Source organism: Pezoporus wallicus, unplaced genomic scaffold (assembly GCF_028554395.1).
Source record: "Pezoporus wallicus isolate ANWC-B61680 ecotype Strahan unplaced genomic scaffold, APGP_CSIRO_Pwel_v1 contig_3710, whole genome shotgun sequence".
Lineage (NCBI taxonomy): Eukaryota > Metazoa > Chordata > Aves > Psittaciformes > Psittacidae > Pezoporus > Pezoporus wallicus.
Genome location: NW_026640315.1, coordinates 1,758,734 through 1,775,424, shown reverse-complemented (window position 1 = coordinate 1,775,424; position 16,691 = coordinate 1,758,734). Strand labels below are relative to the sequence as shown.

At 41.9% G+C, this 16,691-nt stretch overlaps 1 protein-coding gene across 4 annotated transcripts in view; it reads right to left on the bottom strand.

Annotated features, from left to right (window-relative positions):
• The window catches only part of TOM1L1 (target of myb1 like 1 membrane trafficking protein), a 30,350-nt gene extending 17,470 nt beyond the window's left edge, over positions 1-12,880 (bottom strand). The window contains exons 1-3 of one of the 4 annotated variants that reach the window (XM_057418517.1): positions 6,083-6,206; positions 5,846-5,930; positions 3,542-3,620 (exon numbers count right to left, since the gene is read on the bottom strand). In XM_057418517.1, the coding sequence (XP_057274500.1) occupies positions 3,542-3,620; positions 5,846-5,930; positions 6,083-6,140 (222 nt within the window). In that variant the 5' untranslated portion in view covers positions 6,141-6,206. Of the gene's footprint in view, positions 1-3,541; positions 3,621-5,845; positions 5,931-6,082; positions 6,367-10,015; positions 10,100-12,813 lie in introns of those variants that run through there. The other 3 variants (XM_057418519.1, XM_057418520.1, XM_057418518.1) reach the window with 3 other exon arrangements.
• Between the last annotated feature and the right edge of the window lie 3,811 nt (positions 12,881-16,691).

Below are 16,691 nucleotides of genomic sequence, written 5' to 3'. Positions count from 1 at the left end.
ATATAGTGATGTCTACCCAGAGAGGTTTTGAACAGTAAGACACTATTTCCAAGTGCCAGCATTTAAAATAAACCTGTACAGGCAGCTTTTTCAGCTGCCATTCATCAGCTACAGTGCAGTGGCTAAGTAGATTTTACCAAGATTCTGCATTTAAAAACTGTTTTTCAGAAGTCTTGAATTTTTCAGATTTTGTACATGTATATATAAACATATATATATTTAACACTGAAATATGGATTTCTTTTGCTCCCACTCAATATCCTTTTCTTTCCTCTTTGCTCATATATACCATAAAGTGTAATAAAATTGACTGGGACTTTTTGATAGAGGAGCTGAAGGGTGCTCTCATACTTTTGTTTTTTAGAGCCTCTGCTTTATGACATGTTAATTAAACAAAGGAAAATCTGAAGACCATATTTGCCATGCTAACATTTTTTTACATCTGAAAACTTACAGAATATTAAAAGCAAAAATAGGATATTTTTTTTGTCAAGGCAAAATAAAAGAACAACCAAACTCCATTAAGTCTAACCAAGGAATTCCTCTAACAAATTTTCCAACAATGCAAAGTGAAACAACTTCACCTTAAATTTCCGTCTACTGCTTTGTATGTCAGAGTATGTGTGGACACAAGTACAGAGAGGGACACATTTGATAAACTATTTCCCCATGTACTCTTCAGCTCCTAAGACCTTAAAGGTATCAGAGCAAAAATGCTCTACAAACTCAAGGGAAATCTACAGAGGCAACTGAACAGGTGTCTCAGCATTCACTGCATAAACACAGTTTACGTATCCAAAGTGTATTAGCAATAAGAAGTCAGATAACACATACACGCTTTGTTGGATTCCTGCTTAGAAGTTCTAATCCTCTTCACTCTGATTGCAAAATCACCACTGCCAAGCCTGATTTCTTGGCTTTATCAAACTGTGCATGAAGCAACTTCATGGGCTGGCACACATACACCTCTATCCATGTGACTTCACAAGCACCAGGTTGTGCTTCAGCAGATCAAAGTACATAAAGTCAAGCTATAGCCAACACCTTATACAGCTGGCACTCATCCTTCTTCCTCCAAGTAAATAAATCAACACCTGTGAGCCAGGAGGAGGAAGATATTGTTGAGATTTAACATCTCTCAATGACAGAATCAGGGCTAACACGTGCAGTGGTGCTACTTCAGATGAAGACTTTCACATTTCACTCCATGTGTATTCTCTGGGAATAAGCTCCGTAAGCAGTTTCATTAGAAAGATTAAATTCCAGAATACCAGGGTTGGGTAAATAAAAGTGGATCAAAGTACATTTCAAATTAAAAGTGATTTGTAGATCTGGTGCCTTCTTAGTTGTATCTAATGCAGGTTGAGAGAGACAATTTTGTGTACAGTCTCAAGAGCAGGACCACCACATCTACTCTAGGAAATAGAAGCGATAACTTATAGTTCATCAAAGAAAAGAGCCCTTATTTTTTAGGAATTTGGGAGAAAAACAATGTTAAGAGGTAAGTGTTGCAAGAGTGAGTATGTGTGTTTTAGGAATTGAAAACTATGTCTGCTGCTCCATTTGCAATGATTTGCTGTTCCAGTCTAAGCATTTCAAAATGGGAAACAGTTTCATTAAGGCAATCAAGAACATAAAACCAGGAGATACAGCACAAAGAAAGAATGATTTGAGAGCAAAGGAGTTAAAAGTCACACATAGTGAGCAATGAGATTATCAAAGTGAAGCTTTTACACATGCTAAACTGATGTCAGTACTGACAGATAACGAGAAAAAGGAGACAGGCAGAAGGAGAGGCAAAGGATGGAAGACTTTACACAAGAACAAAAAGTATGAAGAATTAGAAGAAAAGCTGGCACTTATTAGTAAAGAATCAAGGAACTCAAGGAGAAGAAACCTGCAGTCAGAAAACAGGAGCTGGGCCAAAAGGATGGGTTTGCCTGGGAGGCAGTTACATGCATACATGTGGGTGGGTGAGAACAGACATGGAGAAAGAAACATGAAATGGTAAAGAGACTGCGAGAAAGTGATGAACTACAAGCACAACTGAAACCTGGTACACACTCCCATCTGCGAGCAAATACAGTGAGCTTCCAGGTTGAGAAAGTTCTTTGTTGTATACACCTGAAACAAGATACTTCTCCCACTTCTATGCTCTTAAGAGCTAATCTAACCTTGGGCATATCGGCAGAGTAAATAACCAAAGCAAGGCTCTTAAATGTAAACACTGGGTTATTATAACTCCAGTTGACTGCTTCAGATGTTGAGAAGGACTGAGGTGCACAAAGACTGTAGGAGAAAGAAAGAAGATCTGATACAGGTATTACAATTACAGCGGAAACCAAGTGTTTCTGTTATGCAAACATATAGAGCACACAAAAAGGTGACTCATGAGACAGTGGAGGAGGAAGCCAGGAAAGAAGTGCGGAAATGGAATGAGCAGAAGGTATACATCGGTACGTTTAACACATTTATCTGCACCTCTAACTAGTCAGGAGACACTTGGGCAATCGCTAAGCGACCTACAATTTGACACTATCAATCACCTATCTTCCTTAATCACTTTGCAGCACACATTGATACAGACAATGATTTTGCACAACAAATGCCAAACTCATGAGTAATACTATTAAGTGCAATGCAGACAAGTCTCTACTACCTCAAAAGAGGAAATGGCGAAGAAAACACTTCTAGACAAATAATGAAAGACAAATCCTCAACAACTTAAAATATGAATGGTATGGTTCTTCTGACAGTTGCACTATTGCTAGTCAGAAGTAATTCAGGTTGGGAACCCTGGACTTAGGACAGCGTTAGGAACTTCCTGCTACTGCCTACATTATCACTGCAGTGGAAAACAGAACTGTGTGAACATGCTCCTCTAAATCTTAGGTTGAAATCAAACTCTTAGATAGTTCCGAAACACTATCAGATTCTGGAGGCCAGGTTATCTCAAGTGAGGATATTCCTAGCTATTCCAACCTTTAGTCATAACATTTGAATCTTAAGTGGCTTACCCTGAGTCTTGCTCCCTTGCTTAACTCACCACTGCTACCCTTTCATTCAAATTTCTCATTCATATGTGATAACACCTTTACAAAACAGGTACTGCACATTCCATGTGGGATGTGCCATACTGCATACCTTGCTCAGCCTAACTAGGATCAGTACCACAAGGCGAGCAATAGAATGGCCAAATGAAGCTTTTATGCAATAACTCAACCTCCGTATCTTTCACAAACACGCGGGGCACGCACAGAGGGACAGCTACTGCAGTAAATAAGAACTATACTACTTTTATGTACTTTTAAAAAAGTTAACACACCCCCCCCCCCCCCATGCAACAATAAATCTGTGAATTTGTATCATCTCTGGAATGCCAACAGACCATCTAATCTGCACTGTGGTAGTGCTGCACACACAAACAACAAAGACAGAAAACATCCTGGGGAGTTGTGTCAGTGATAATTTGCATGCCACCTTATCGTTTAAAATGTTTGCCTTCTTAGTATCTAATTAATATAAATACAGCTGTACTTACAGACAGGGTAAGCCTGATCTCCTTATGGTTACAGTTTTTTGAAAGCTTTTTCTTTAGTGCTTTAACTGCATCTTTAGGCCTGTGACAAATTAAGTAGAAAAAGTTACCAGTGAAGTCAGACTGCTTTTCTAGCTCACAACTTCATCCAAGAGCCAAAAATAGCTGCTGGAGGTACAAGACCAAATTCATCCCTGATTTTACACCCAAATAAAACTAGAGCAATTACCCCACTGATGCCAGCAAAATCATTTCAGCATTGAGCCAAAGTGTCAAAGCAGTGAATCAGGTTTGTTACTCTAGATTCTGCATTACTCCAGAGACTTGTGCAGAGAACTTAAGTTATTCTCCTCTGAGAAGTCTCCTCCAAAAATGTATTATTTCACTGTTTTGCAACAGATTTACTTTTCCAGCTTTTATTGCTATGAAAGGGAATTAACAATTGCCAACTGTGTCAAGAGCTGACTGGTACCTATTTTTCATCTATGATGCAATTAAAAAATACTCTCCTGGGAGTGCTGTCAGGAGTAGGGGTGTCTTGGCTAACTCCAATCTTATAATTGCAGGATGCTTTTAACTCATCTGAGTAATTACCACGTACGGATGGACAACCCATTCCACCCCAAAGATAGTGGCATTTCTAGCCCAGTCATTTTGATGTCTATATATATACACCCCATATCTTTTAACTATCTATGTAGGAGGAAAAGGGTGGAAGATGGTATCAAGCTTATCGCATGTGGGAAACAGTTTTGCCTAATTAATATGGGCTATCTATACGGTACAATTATTAGGGCCAGCTCATGATCAACAAAAACAAGATGTCCTAAAGTCTCTTTAGGATCACTCTAGAATCTAAGATAGAGCAATAGGCACAACCACCATATTTCAATAAGAAAAAAAGAAATCTTTGTTGAAAATATTTCAAAGCAAATAAAATTAAACAGGTATTACTGCATTTTTTCAGTTTAAATGTTGTTTAACTTCATCAGATAAAACCAGTGATATATCTGTTTTTCTTAATCCTATGTCATACCCAGCCATATCAGTAGAGCATCAAGAGCTGGATGGGAACATGAGAGTGCAGAAGAAAACCTCCCCTGCAGAAAGCTGAACTACTATTACTCCACTCCTGCTTCTTTGCCTCTCTCACTGAAGCATCTGGTCAGGAGTTGGATACTGCATAAAAAAACCCATTTGCCTAATTAGATACAGCAGTCCTGCTGTTCTTAGTACCCTGTTACAGACTGTGACTAGTAGTTGCCTAGGAGGAAGTTATAAGGAGTTCCTCTGTAAGCATAAGCTGTGCACATGAGGAAATGTTTAATAAAAAGCTCGGCTGTATAGAAACTCCACACAGAAACTAACACTGAGGGTCAAAGTGTGCTGTTGCTTACGGCAATGACCAGAAGAGAGTTATTTACCTTCCAAGCTCTAAGAGCCATGGGTGAGAGCGTGGGATCCAAAAATAATGAAAGGAAAAGCTGATATAAAACTACCAAAACCCACCTGCGCAGAAGCTTAGGCACAGCTCACTCTCCCAAAGCAAGTTTTCCAGTTGCTGTTAAACTGTGCCACTGCAAGCAGGAAGTTCTCGCAATTCAACACTAAAGCACATCTTACATGAGAATGAATTTCGTTCTACATGTAAGAACAGGGAAGCACAAAGCAGCAAGTGGCTGAGTGAACCAGAACGTGGCTGTTCAGCGCAGGAGGCCACCTCTGTCCCGGTTGCCCTGGGTACGCACCTTGGTATGATAGATCCCACTGAACGGAAACCCAGCCTTAGCTTTGCTCCTGCTGTGACAGAGGCTGGCTGAGACTGCACAGTGGGCAACTCTGATTAAGTTAAAAGCATGGAGCTTTAAATAAGCAACCAAACGCTCAAGGTCTTTTTTCAGGCTGGGTTTTGCAGAGCACAAGGACACCCGTTTTGCCTGACAAACAGTACAAGTTACACAAAATACATCAGACTCGGGGGAGAAACCTATGTTACCACCTTTCTTTACAGCTTGGGTACGGGGAACAGCCTACACATCTAATCAACAAGTCCCGATAGCTGAGCAAGGGGCACTGAAAACAGACAAAACTCTTCACTAGGGACCAAAGATACCTGCTCTCTGCTGCTACTTTGTTTTGGGTAACTTTATATACGCATCGTACACCGCCTGCTCGATTCTGCCTTGCCCTCGAGCAACGCCGGTGCTACCTCCGAGACGAAAAGCGGCTGTTCTCAGCCCTGCAGGTAAAGGGGGCTGCAGCAGAACCTCTGACACTGAGCCGGCCGCTGCCCCCCGCACCGCTCACCCCTCCTCCGTCGCGTTGATCACGTCGCAGATGTGCATGAACTGCCCCCAGTCCTCCGTCTGCAGCGATCCCAGCGTCGCCCGGTCTGAAAGGCCAAGGGGAGCCGCGGTTCAGCCGGACGGGACGAGCGGGGACGCTCCGCACCGCCGCACCCCCCACGGCCGGGGCCGGCGACAGGGGGGAAACGGCGCCCCCGGGCTCCCCTCAGGCGGGCTGCGGAGGCCCCTCGGTACTCACCGACCAGGCTGCCCACGGCGGTGCCGAAAGGGTCCTTCGGAGCCTTCCCGAAAGCCATGGCCGCTGCTGCCGGAGTCGCGCGGCCTCTGAGGGGCGGCAGCCCCGTCCCGTCCCGTCTCGCCCCGTCCCGCCGGATCCGGCCGCTCCCTTCCTGGGCCCGGGGCGGGGCCGCCTCCAGGTGCCGTCGCGGCTCCTCGGTGGTGATCACGTGCGGGCCGGGCGGGCGGCACCGCAGCGGCTCTGCCCCGCGGCACCGGGAAGGCCGCTCCGGCTCTGCCGCGCACCGCGCCGAGAGCCCGCTGCTGACCCGGCCCGAGCCCCGGCCCCTCACGGCCGGGCTGCTGGAGCCAGGACCCCCTCAGGCAGCTCCGGGCGGTACCTGGCAGCTGAAGGCGGGGGAGCCTGGGCACGCTGCAAAGCAAACCTCCGAACACCCGGGTCGGACCGACCCAGGGCTCCTGCCGCCACCTGTGGCTTGGAAACCAATGTTAACAGCAGCAGAAAGGGGAAAAACACCACCCGTGCAGCACTCACGCACAGACCTGCTCCGTGGCACAGAAGAGTGATGGTAATTTTGTCTGTACAGGTGTTTTGGACAACTTTTTATAGCATAACCGACTTAAAGGATCAACTTTATACAGGTGTGAAGATCTTCAGGTACAAGACCATAAAAGAATCAGGTTTTCAAGTGCAGCAAAGTAGAATGTGCGCTTGTAAGCTCATACCTGATGCAATTTGCTGGTTAAATTGATTGCATATCATTAATTCATTTTAAAACAGAGCTGCAAACGCAGTGTGGCAACCTTGGCTACACCGTACAGCACAATGTGTGCAGGCGCATTTCAGACTTGAGCATCCCCTGCCATGAAATTGCTAGGACTGACCACTGCTCCTACAGCACTCATACGTGTTTTCTCAAACCCATGTATCCTGTTCTGTTTACCAGGATTTAACAGGAACAGATGCACAGATCTCAAAGAAGCAGGGACAAAACAAACAAACAAACCAACCACCAACAGCGCGTGTAAGTTACAGTCATAAAGTCATCCTTTGTATTATGCAGGAACCACTAACACGTTCCTCTCACCACATACACGCTTCCACATGTGGGACTCTCTTGCTACAATTACTATCAATGCCTTCCATTGTGTCACTTCATCTCGAGTCTGACTGTACCTCAGGCCTGTACAATACTTGGGAATGAATGTGGCATGAATGAGAATTAAAACCTCAGCTGTAATTTTTGTTGACTGAGAGTTGTAATTATTTCAGTATCAAACAAATGTGGGATCAGATTAACTAGCATTTGAGTGCAGCTTAATCAGTTATACAGTCAGAACATGATATAACCAAATAAATTATTTGCCTGATGTTAGAATTTCATGAATTAACAAAGCTCTATTTGCACTGATTACGGAAGGAGTTCTTAGGATAAGCTCATTTTACTTTCTTCTGCATTTTGTATAACTCCATGGCCCCATCTACTGGATAGCTTTAACAGAAAGGCTGGAGAAGAGCATGTTTGTGTACCTACAGTACCTCTACAAAAGCAAGTTGTTACAAGAACTTTTTGGCAAGTTGATTATGTACAATGAATATAGGAGCTGAGACTTTTTCTTATGTTCTCTATAGTTAGTTCATCACAGAGCGTGGTGAGGTTCCATTCTAAGGAATGTATCTCAATTTTCCCTACCTCTGATACTCGTCATTTGGTTATAAGCCAGCCATCATCTGTCAAAACAGGAGTTTGCTTATTCTCGGTTGCAGAATTTTGACAGACATGCTCTAATTTTTTTGGTATTTATCTCATTTGCTCTTTAACACCAAAACTGAAAATACTGGCCTGTTTAAATTAGCCCTTGTTAACCCTGCAGTGCAAGTCAGAACTTGTTCCAGAGAGCATACTTCATTGAGCTACTAAGGGGAAAAAAAAGTCTGATGAAGCCTTTTTGTTTCACTGGAATTTACTGAATAAAGTTACTCATTGCAGTCAGCTATTAGTCTAGATCTATTAACTGCTAGCAAGTTTCAGGTTCTAGCTTGAAACAAGCCTGCTTGACTCTTCAGCTTTTCCCTGGAGTCCGTGGTATTTATGAGTTGGGGGTCAAAGAGTCCCAGGAGGGTCCTTGCAATTTTACTGTTATTGCAGATATACCATTATACTTAATTATTACTACTAAAGGACATTTGCTATCTTTTGCAAGCACACATAATGTGTTATAAAGAAGGAAGAGGGTAAATAATTTCTCTTTGCAAAATGTTTTCAGACAAAAGTGTTTAGTGGCATAGTTTATGTCCACCTCTTGAGCTAACATGTATTATGCCAACCTAGGCAAGCTTGTCAATGTACTTTTGTTTGTACTAGAGATATTTTTGATGTTGCTACGTCAGTTACAAATATAAAATCATATCCCGAATTATGACAGCGATGCAGAGATTTTTTTCAATCTAGTTCTGCAAGTTATAGAGCTCAGAGTTACATATCAGTAATATAGATGTTTAAAAAGCACACCTTTACCTTATTTAGTCGTCAATCCTATTTTCAAGGAATCACACACACATAACACATCGAGTGAAATACTTAAACAGCTGTTGTGTTCATAAACTGATTTATGATATTGACTTGTACCTGCTGTTATTTGTTAAATGAAAATCATAAACCATGGTCATGACTTCAGGTTTAGTTTAAAAACAAGAGAGATTCTTAAAGGATCATTATTCAGCAGAGATTAGGTGAGGAGTTGTAAAGTATTGCCTCCTCCCATCTCCCAAGATCTGTGTTTACTCTCACAATCTTTACCAGGTGAGAAGTAGTCCGTTTTAGTGTGATTCTCCCTTGTTATCCAGTACAACAAAGATGGGATCTGCGGGATTCTCACTGTAGCTCATTAGACCATATGCTGGTTATGGCCTGTGCTGGTAGCTCAACTTGAACAAACAGCTAGAGGGCTAAATCAAATCCCTTCTGCATCATCTCCATTTGCTCAGTGCCTTCAGATAATAGCAAACCTAATCAGGAGCTACTCGAGCAAAGTAAATTACTGTTTGGGACCCAGTCTCTCTAAGAATACTGAGCTGTCCCCAAATATCTATTTAATTAATTACTAATTTATTGAAAAAAATATGTAAATCCAAACCCTGTTGTGTTAACAGTGTGTTTAATTTGCCTGTGTAGAAAAGGGGAACGAGTATTAGCAAAGGAGGGAGGTGTCTGTGGCCTGCAGAGGGCAATCTGGTTCAACGAATCTCCTCGGTTTTTCTGCGGGTTTACTCCAAGCGAAGGATGGGTTATGGGAAAGGCAATTCCCTATCAGCCATATTGGCTTTTCTCATATACAGAGTGTGCTTCAGATGCAGCTCTTTAAAATTATAATGCTCTCTTGTCCTTTGACATGTTAAAAAAGAATCGCTGTATAGGCAATACAAAGCTCTCAAAGGGTAGGAGAGGGTATGGGATGAGGTGTTTCTCAGGACTGTTGACAAGGGGATGACAGGTTGTCTTACTCTCAGTTCTATGCTCTATTTCCTGGAGCACACACCCTCAGCACACTGTCACTGCTTTGGGACTTCCCCATAAACTTGGACAAATCTATATTTCTCCCCCTTCTAAAACACTGAGAATTCCAAGTGAAAAACGTCTTTTTAATAACACACTATGGGAGCCACAGCTGATTTGAAGCTAAAACCATGTGTACTTGTTTTCCATATGGCTGAGTGTAAAGACTTTCAGAAACAAGTATTTTACATCTATTAACTTTTTTGTGTTTAAGTAAGATATTAACATTATCTCACTCTGGGATTCTACCCTCATGCTGAAGTGGTAATGCAAAAGCTTTCCTGCTTCTCCTCCCTTTCCTTTTAGGAAACAATCCTTCTTTTTCCCTGGGTCAAAGGCTGGAGATAACTATTTTGTTGTATATTTAGGGAACTTACCAGAGCCTTTTCTCAAGTTCACCTTCTCAGAGACAAAAGATGCATCATCCAGTTCCCCCAGCTTCTCTCCAGAGGCAGATTTTCCTGCAATGGATTCCAGGTTTATAAAGAAATGATGAAATCATTATTATACTGCAGAATACTGTGAGTCTTGACTCAATTTTCCTGTATGAGGTTAATTATTAAATATACCTTATCCATTGAAGGCAGAATCTTCTGCTTGAATCTCACAGGAAAACTTATGAAGAAATCAAAAACCTGCCTGAATCTTAACTGGCAGGAATTGTAGCTAGTTTTCTCATGAATGGGATGTGACTGCTATATATATATACTGCTGCATAAAGAGCAAGCTCAAAATGGAAAATAAGGTATGAACTCAGTAATTCAGATTTACAGCAAACTAGCATGTGAAAAATTGGGAACTTTTCTATCATCTTGTCTGCAAAGGAAGATGGCAAATAACTGCGTCACATTTAACCCGACAATGAAGAATATATGAATTGGCGAAATGTCTCTCTACATTAAAGCTATTTAAAGAGCTTTATTTTGTAGGAGATCCTTTGTGAATTTTAGACAGCTGTAAAACACAGTTGTCCAATTAAACCAGGAATGCCTTCTGAGTTACCATGACACTTTTTAATCTGTGGTACACAGCAGAACTTCCAGATTACATATGGTACATACATCACTGTGTGCTACAAGCTTAGTTTAATTTTGTTTTCAAGTTACTAAGTACATGATAAAAATCTTTCATATCTCCCTCTCAGCTGCAATACAAATCCCTTTGTCTTCTATGAATAACGTTGGAAAATTCTGGGCTATTGGTACACTTGTTTAAAAAAAATACAAGTGATGAGGTTTTCATTTCTAGGTGTGCTGAAATGTGGTGTAACAACAAATAGGCTTCTCTGTTGTTTTAAAACAAAACAAAAAGCAAAAGAAGAATCTCCAAATCCTTATATATCAAGTCTGCGGTATAAGGATTCTTTCAAAAGCTGCAGGAATCAATCTACTTCAACCTGAATCAAGCTGAAACTTTCAGTACCAAGAACAATCTTGATTATTTGGACACCACTGCAATGATCAGCATAGAAAGCAATCCTGGAAGAAACCGGAATCCTTGCACATTAGCAGCAGGTATGGCCTTTACCAGGAAGGCAATTTTTCTCTTTGTGACACTCCACTTGAAGTGCAAAACAGTTCTAAGCAAGAGCTTAGTTCAGCACTGTTCTTTCTCACTTTCTTAGTATTTAGAGAATAGCAACAACTAAAACCAGATCTTTTAAAAATACACAGTTAAAGAAAATAGTTTTCAGGCACTGCATCTGATTAAATATTTTGAGCAATATTTGACTGCCCACAAACAGCCATACTGGCTACTGGAACAAATATCCCAAAGCTTCATCATTAAATTATGGACTGGTAAGTCCATGTCACCTACAGAGCCCTGGTTCAAATCCAGACCTTCTCCAACTACTGTAATGCCATGCTGCTCACATGGCTATCTCCTGTCCTAATTAACCAGGAGTCTCAGCTGAGCTCTCTGCTGGATTTTAATTACAGTATTATTAATTCATGGGGAAAAAAATGACAGATGTTTCAGGTTGGTTGCAGCAACTTAAAAGGCAGGTGCTTGGCATGAAAACTCAGAAATGATTAAACAAATGACTCATGGATGTTTAGGTGTTTTAAAGTGAAGTGAGCAGTTTCCATAGTACCATGTAGGATATTGTAGCACAGGGTGACTTCTCAGATAAAGGTAACAATAGCCTCAGATTTTGCTCAGTCTAGTTTTTAAAGAAGCTTATAAATCTGTGTTCCTAATTTGATTTGTGGCTTTTGCTACATTTTACTCCTTTTTCCTCTAAAAAGAACATCAAGTATTTCCTTAGGTTGGTAGTTATGCCAAGGTAAAGGGTGGAACTAATTGGTTACTCAGTAATTACTGTTACTTAAACTGAGCATATAGAAAACATGAAGTAGAAGACTAGTTTTCATCTATCTCTTGTAAGGGACAACAAATGTAATAATTTTACTAATAACTTCAATCACTTGACAAAGCAGCTTAGAAAATTGTTAGCTCACATCAAATAAATGCATTGCAGGAAACCCAGGCATGGCCTGAAAAGCTACCCAAGGACAGCATTTTAAGGAAAGCAAGAAGCAGCCAGTGCCATGATTGTGAGCTATCCTTCAGTTATGCTGTTGTACAGGAGTCTTTATCCAAGTCTCACCTATGGTGATGGTGCACACAGGCTCTTAGTTTAACTGGGGAAAGAGGTAGTAGGCTTTTGGTTATTAAAGAGGATAACAGGGAAGGAAACGTTACAGAGTTTGTGTGGCTTGTTTTGTTTGTTTAAACTGAACACAAATACACAATTTATGGCACTATCCTCTTCAGAATGAGCCATTTTGTAATCTTTTTTCATGTGCTAGTGTCATATAAGAAATGACAAAGGCTTTTGCCCATGCTAGGGTTTTCTTAGTGTTTTTGTGTTTTTCTTAACAGAAGGCCAGTTCAAAGTACATTTCTCATACAAGTCAATCAAAAAATGATTCAAAGTCAAAAAATCATTAGGTTTCACTGACAATTCAATGAACCTGGATTTGAATGAAACCAGATTCCCAGGAACAGCTCGGATTGAAAAATCAGTATTTGATTATCAGAGGTGTTTTGTTGGAAGAACTTCCCAGCAGCTGTAGATTTTACCACACTCTAATTGCCTCAGAGCTTGGAAGTTAAAAAGCCCCAAAGAGAACCTCTTTCCAATAGTGAAGACAGAGCTATGGGGACCTACCAAAGACCCACTTGAAAGGCAGTGCTTTTCCTGCTGTCAGTGGAGAAAATTTTGCCAACTTGATAAATGGAAAGAATCAGCTCCATACCTGCCAGTTCATAGAAGAAACAAAGAAATGCAGATTTTAATGCTGGAACTCGGTGAAAGCTGAAGAATATATTTCCCTGTTGCTAAGGGAGGCAAACGTAAATCCAGTTTCTCAACCTGAACACAGAAACAACGTCTGCCTGTGTTTGGACTGAACCCTGTTCTAAAGAAGAAAGTATTTGGATTCCTTTTACTTCCACCACATTTGTGCCTGGTTAGTTACTGCTATGCTCTGACCAATGGGGCTGCTGCACAGCTGATGCTAATAGGTTAATACATGTTACCTAAATGGAGATTTATGGCACTGCCACCTCTGTGTCATGTTAAGCCTCAAGTACTGTGGAGTAGGGGAATCACACACATTTCTCATGAAGTTCAGGCTCTTACTTTCACATTGCAGTTCACTGGGTTTTGCAGCATGTATATGAACCAACCTGGTTGTACAGTGACTTCTCACAGAGCTTGAGTTCAGTAAGGAGAACTTAAGTTCAGTAAGGAGAGCAACTGCAGAAGGTGTGTGCCCTGTATCAGGATGGAGCAGGGTAAAGCTATTGCTGGTTGCTCCTCTGAAACTTAAGGTTAAAATGTCTGAATCTCTGTTCAGAAGAGCTGTAAACCTCAAAATATACCCACTGCTTTGGCTGCATCTCCAAACTGATGTTTATGGCAAACATTCCTGTGCAGCACATTTTACCCAGGGAGCTGGAGCACTGGCATTTGCAAGACCATGCAGCTACTAGTGATTTAATGCTGTGTGAGACAATTCTCAGTATGTCTAAAAGATACAGTTTACACACCGCAGGAATCCCACTGGTGTTTCTAAAAGCAGAGAACAGTTTTGGATGCGCTGCGTGTGCTCGCTCTAACAGGCAGCATGTGTCCTGTAGGCAAACTGGAAATTTCAGCTTGTCCGTACGGGGATTTGCACCACAGCTATCGCTGGGTAATGATGCACCAATGTCAGCAACACAGGGTTTTTTCACTGAAACATTTAATGCAGTAGAAGGGCATCAAGATTATTTGAACTGTTTGTTGTGAAGGCAGCTGTGAGGAAGAGCCTCCAAGAACTGCTTTTTCCACTGTGATCAATGTCAGAGCTCTTCCCATACAAAACCGTTACACCGAGTCTGTTGCTGCTTACTGATGTGGTTAGTTCTGAAAAGGAGTGAGAGTTCTTCCATCTTTTCTACATTTCTCCTTCCAATTGCATTTGCTTATGTGCACGCCCTACTTCTGATCTTGTGAGCAGAGAGTCTGCTAAACTGTGCAACAACTCTGTTCGAAAAGATGCATGAAATTCAGAGCTGAGCTATGCTTTTGACCTCTCGGCTTGGAAGAATCAGAATCCTTGGTTGGGTACTGATGCTTTCTGAAAACCACTGCTGAATTTCAGCACGAAGCAGTCTTTGTGAAACCAGGCTAGTAAACAGCAAACCTAAATTTGGGTCCTGCTCTGTTATGGTCCATGTTTGTTCTGGCTAAACACCAAAGAGTCCTGGCAGGGACAGGAAGGGACACGGGTGTTTGTATTGCCTGTGGAAGTAGGTATCAGAGTTTGTAGGGAAAAGTAAAAGGAGCGACTCATTACACATGTGCTGGACGGTGAAAATGCCTGCTTGGGACCGCCAGTCTGGGGAGGAGAGGAACCCCCTGTCTGAACAATCCCTGTTACACAGACAGGGAATGCCTAACGGAGTTCACACTGATTGTGGTAGGGACCTTATGTAGCTTAACACCAAATACAATGAATAAGAAAAATATGCCAGCTGCAGAGCAGTAACCGTTTCTGCCTTTTCTGCTTGTCTCGTACAGAAGGACCTGTTTAAGATGGCTGGAACTCTCCCTTACATGCTTTGTTCTATGCCAGGGGTTATCAATAGTTTGGTGCAGGTTGTTCTCATCACTAAGAACAATGCTGGGCTCTGGCTGGCACCTGACACATCACTGTCTTTTAGCAGCCCTGCTTAAAGGAGCTTTGAGTTCCAGCAATAAGTAACTGTTATGGTTTAACCCCAGGTGGCAACTAAGTACCACGCAGCTGTGTGAGCCCAAAGGAACACAAGTGATGCACAACACAATTGCTGACCACCCACTGACCAGTACCCAGCCAGACCCAAGCAGCAATCAGCGACTACCAGAGAACTCCCCACCCCCCAGTTTCTATGATGTTCTACAGAATGGAGTATCCCTTTGGCTAGTTCAGGTCAGCTGTCCTGGCTCTGCTCCCTTCCAGCTCCTTGTGCTCTCCTCAGTGGCAGAGCACAGGACACTGAAAAGTCCTTGACTCAGAGTAAGCACTACTTAGCAACCACTAAACCATCAGTGTGTTATCAGCATGATCCTCAGACTGAAGCCAATGCACAGCACTGCATCAGCTACTAGGAAGAAAATTAACTCTATCCCGGCCGAAACCAGGACAGTAACTCAACTGTAAATTGCCACACATCTCTCAAAGTGAGCTTTTGTGTTAGACAATGTTCCTGAATAGTCATAGTGCATATCAATACCTCTCCTTTGTCAAATGCAAAGAGGGGGAGATGAGGCTGGAGAAAATGCTATCAAGAGTGACAGCAAATAACTTTTCAGTTCATGGTGAGGTATCATTTGACAAAGCAATGTCCTGGAGGTGGGAAGCATGAAACTGGTTTCCTGATGTACTACAAAGCCACAAAAAGGGCACTGACATCACTGCTCACTTGACCCCTTGCTTACAGAGCAGCTACACCCTGTGCTTGCATTGCTGCTCTGAAAGTGCCTATTCTGCAGTCTTGTCTGCATACTTTATAGCCTGGCACATCTCCATACAATGGCCCCCCAGACAGCTTTACCTGTATGGATCAGAGACCAGACTAGTAACTCTAAAGAGCTCAAACCTGCCCACCATACTCACTTATCGTGCACTCTGGTGTTCAAACTCTCAGCAATTATAAATGACAGCATCTATTAATTTTAGCTACTTATATGGTCCCCATTGCTACAGTAAGTGAATGCTTTATACTTCTTAAAGCACTTGGCTTCCAATTCCACACTGAAGATGTGAAGCAAGCAACAACAGAAAGATTAAATGTTAGAGTCATTATGCTCTCTGAAGTCACTCTTTTGATGTCTAGTTCCAGAGATCTGATGCTTGAAACATGCTCTCAGCTGTGGCTTGACCAGATACTGGAAAATTTTACTTCTGTGCCTGCCCACAAAGTCTTTTGTCATGACTGAACTGAATAGCTTGGCCCCTAATTCACACTTATCTTCAGGAGTAGTAAGGTACACACTCACTAGGTTCTCTGCTGTTGATGTAAGCAGTACCAAAGGATTCTCATTAGAAATACATAGGATTATGCCCTACTTCATAGAATTGGCTTCTTAAAACCATATAGAAGTTATGTGAGGATGCTGAGAGTGCCTCCTTAGTGCCCAGCCACTGTGGTTTTTATTTTGCTTTCCATTCAACGAGCCTTGCTCTCCTTACACATCATGTAGTCAGTCTGAGCATCGTCAGGATTCAAACTTTGTTTGATGCCTGTAAACCCCCTTTTTATCTAGGTATAAGAAATTTGCCCAAGGTTACACAAGAGATCTGTGGGAAATTAGGGAATTGAGCCTAAGCCTCTTATATCTTAGAGTACCAGCCTGACTGTTGCTTTCAGAAGAGCTTCACTACATTACACCAGCTAAGTGTCTGGCTCAGCCACTATTCTGTGGATTACCAGAAGGCAGATTAACTGGAGTCTATTGAATTTTTAAAACATAAAATAAATACCTGCTATAAGCTCTTAACAGGTTTCTCCCAGCAA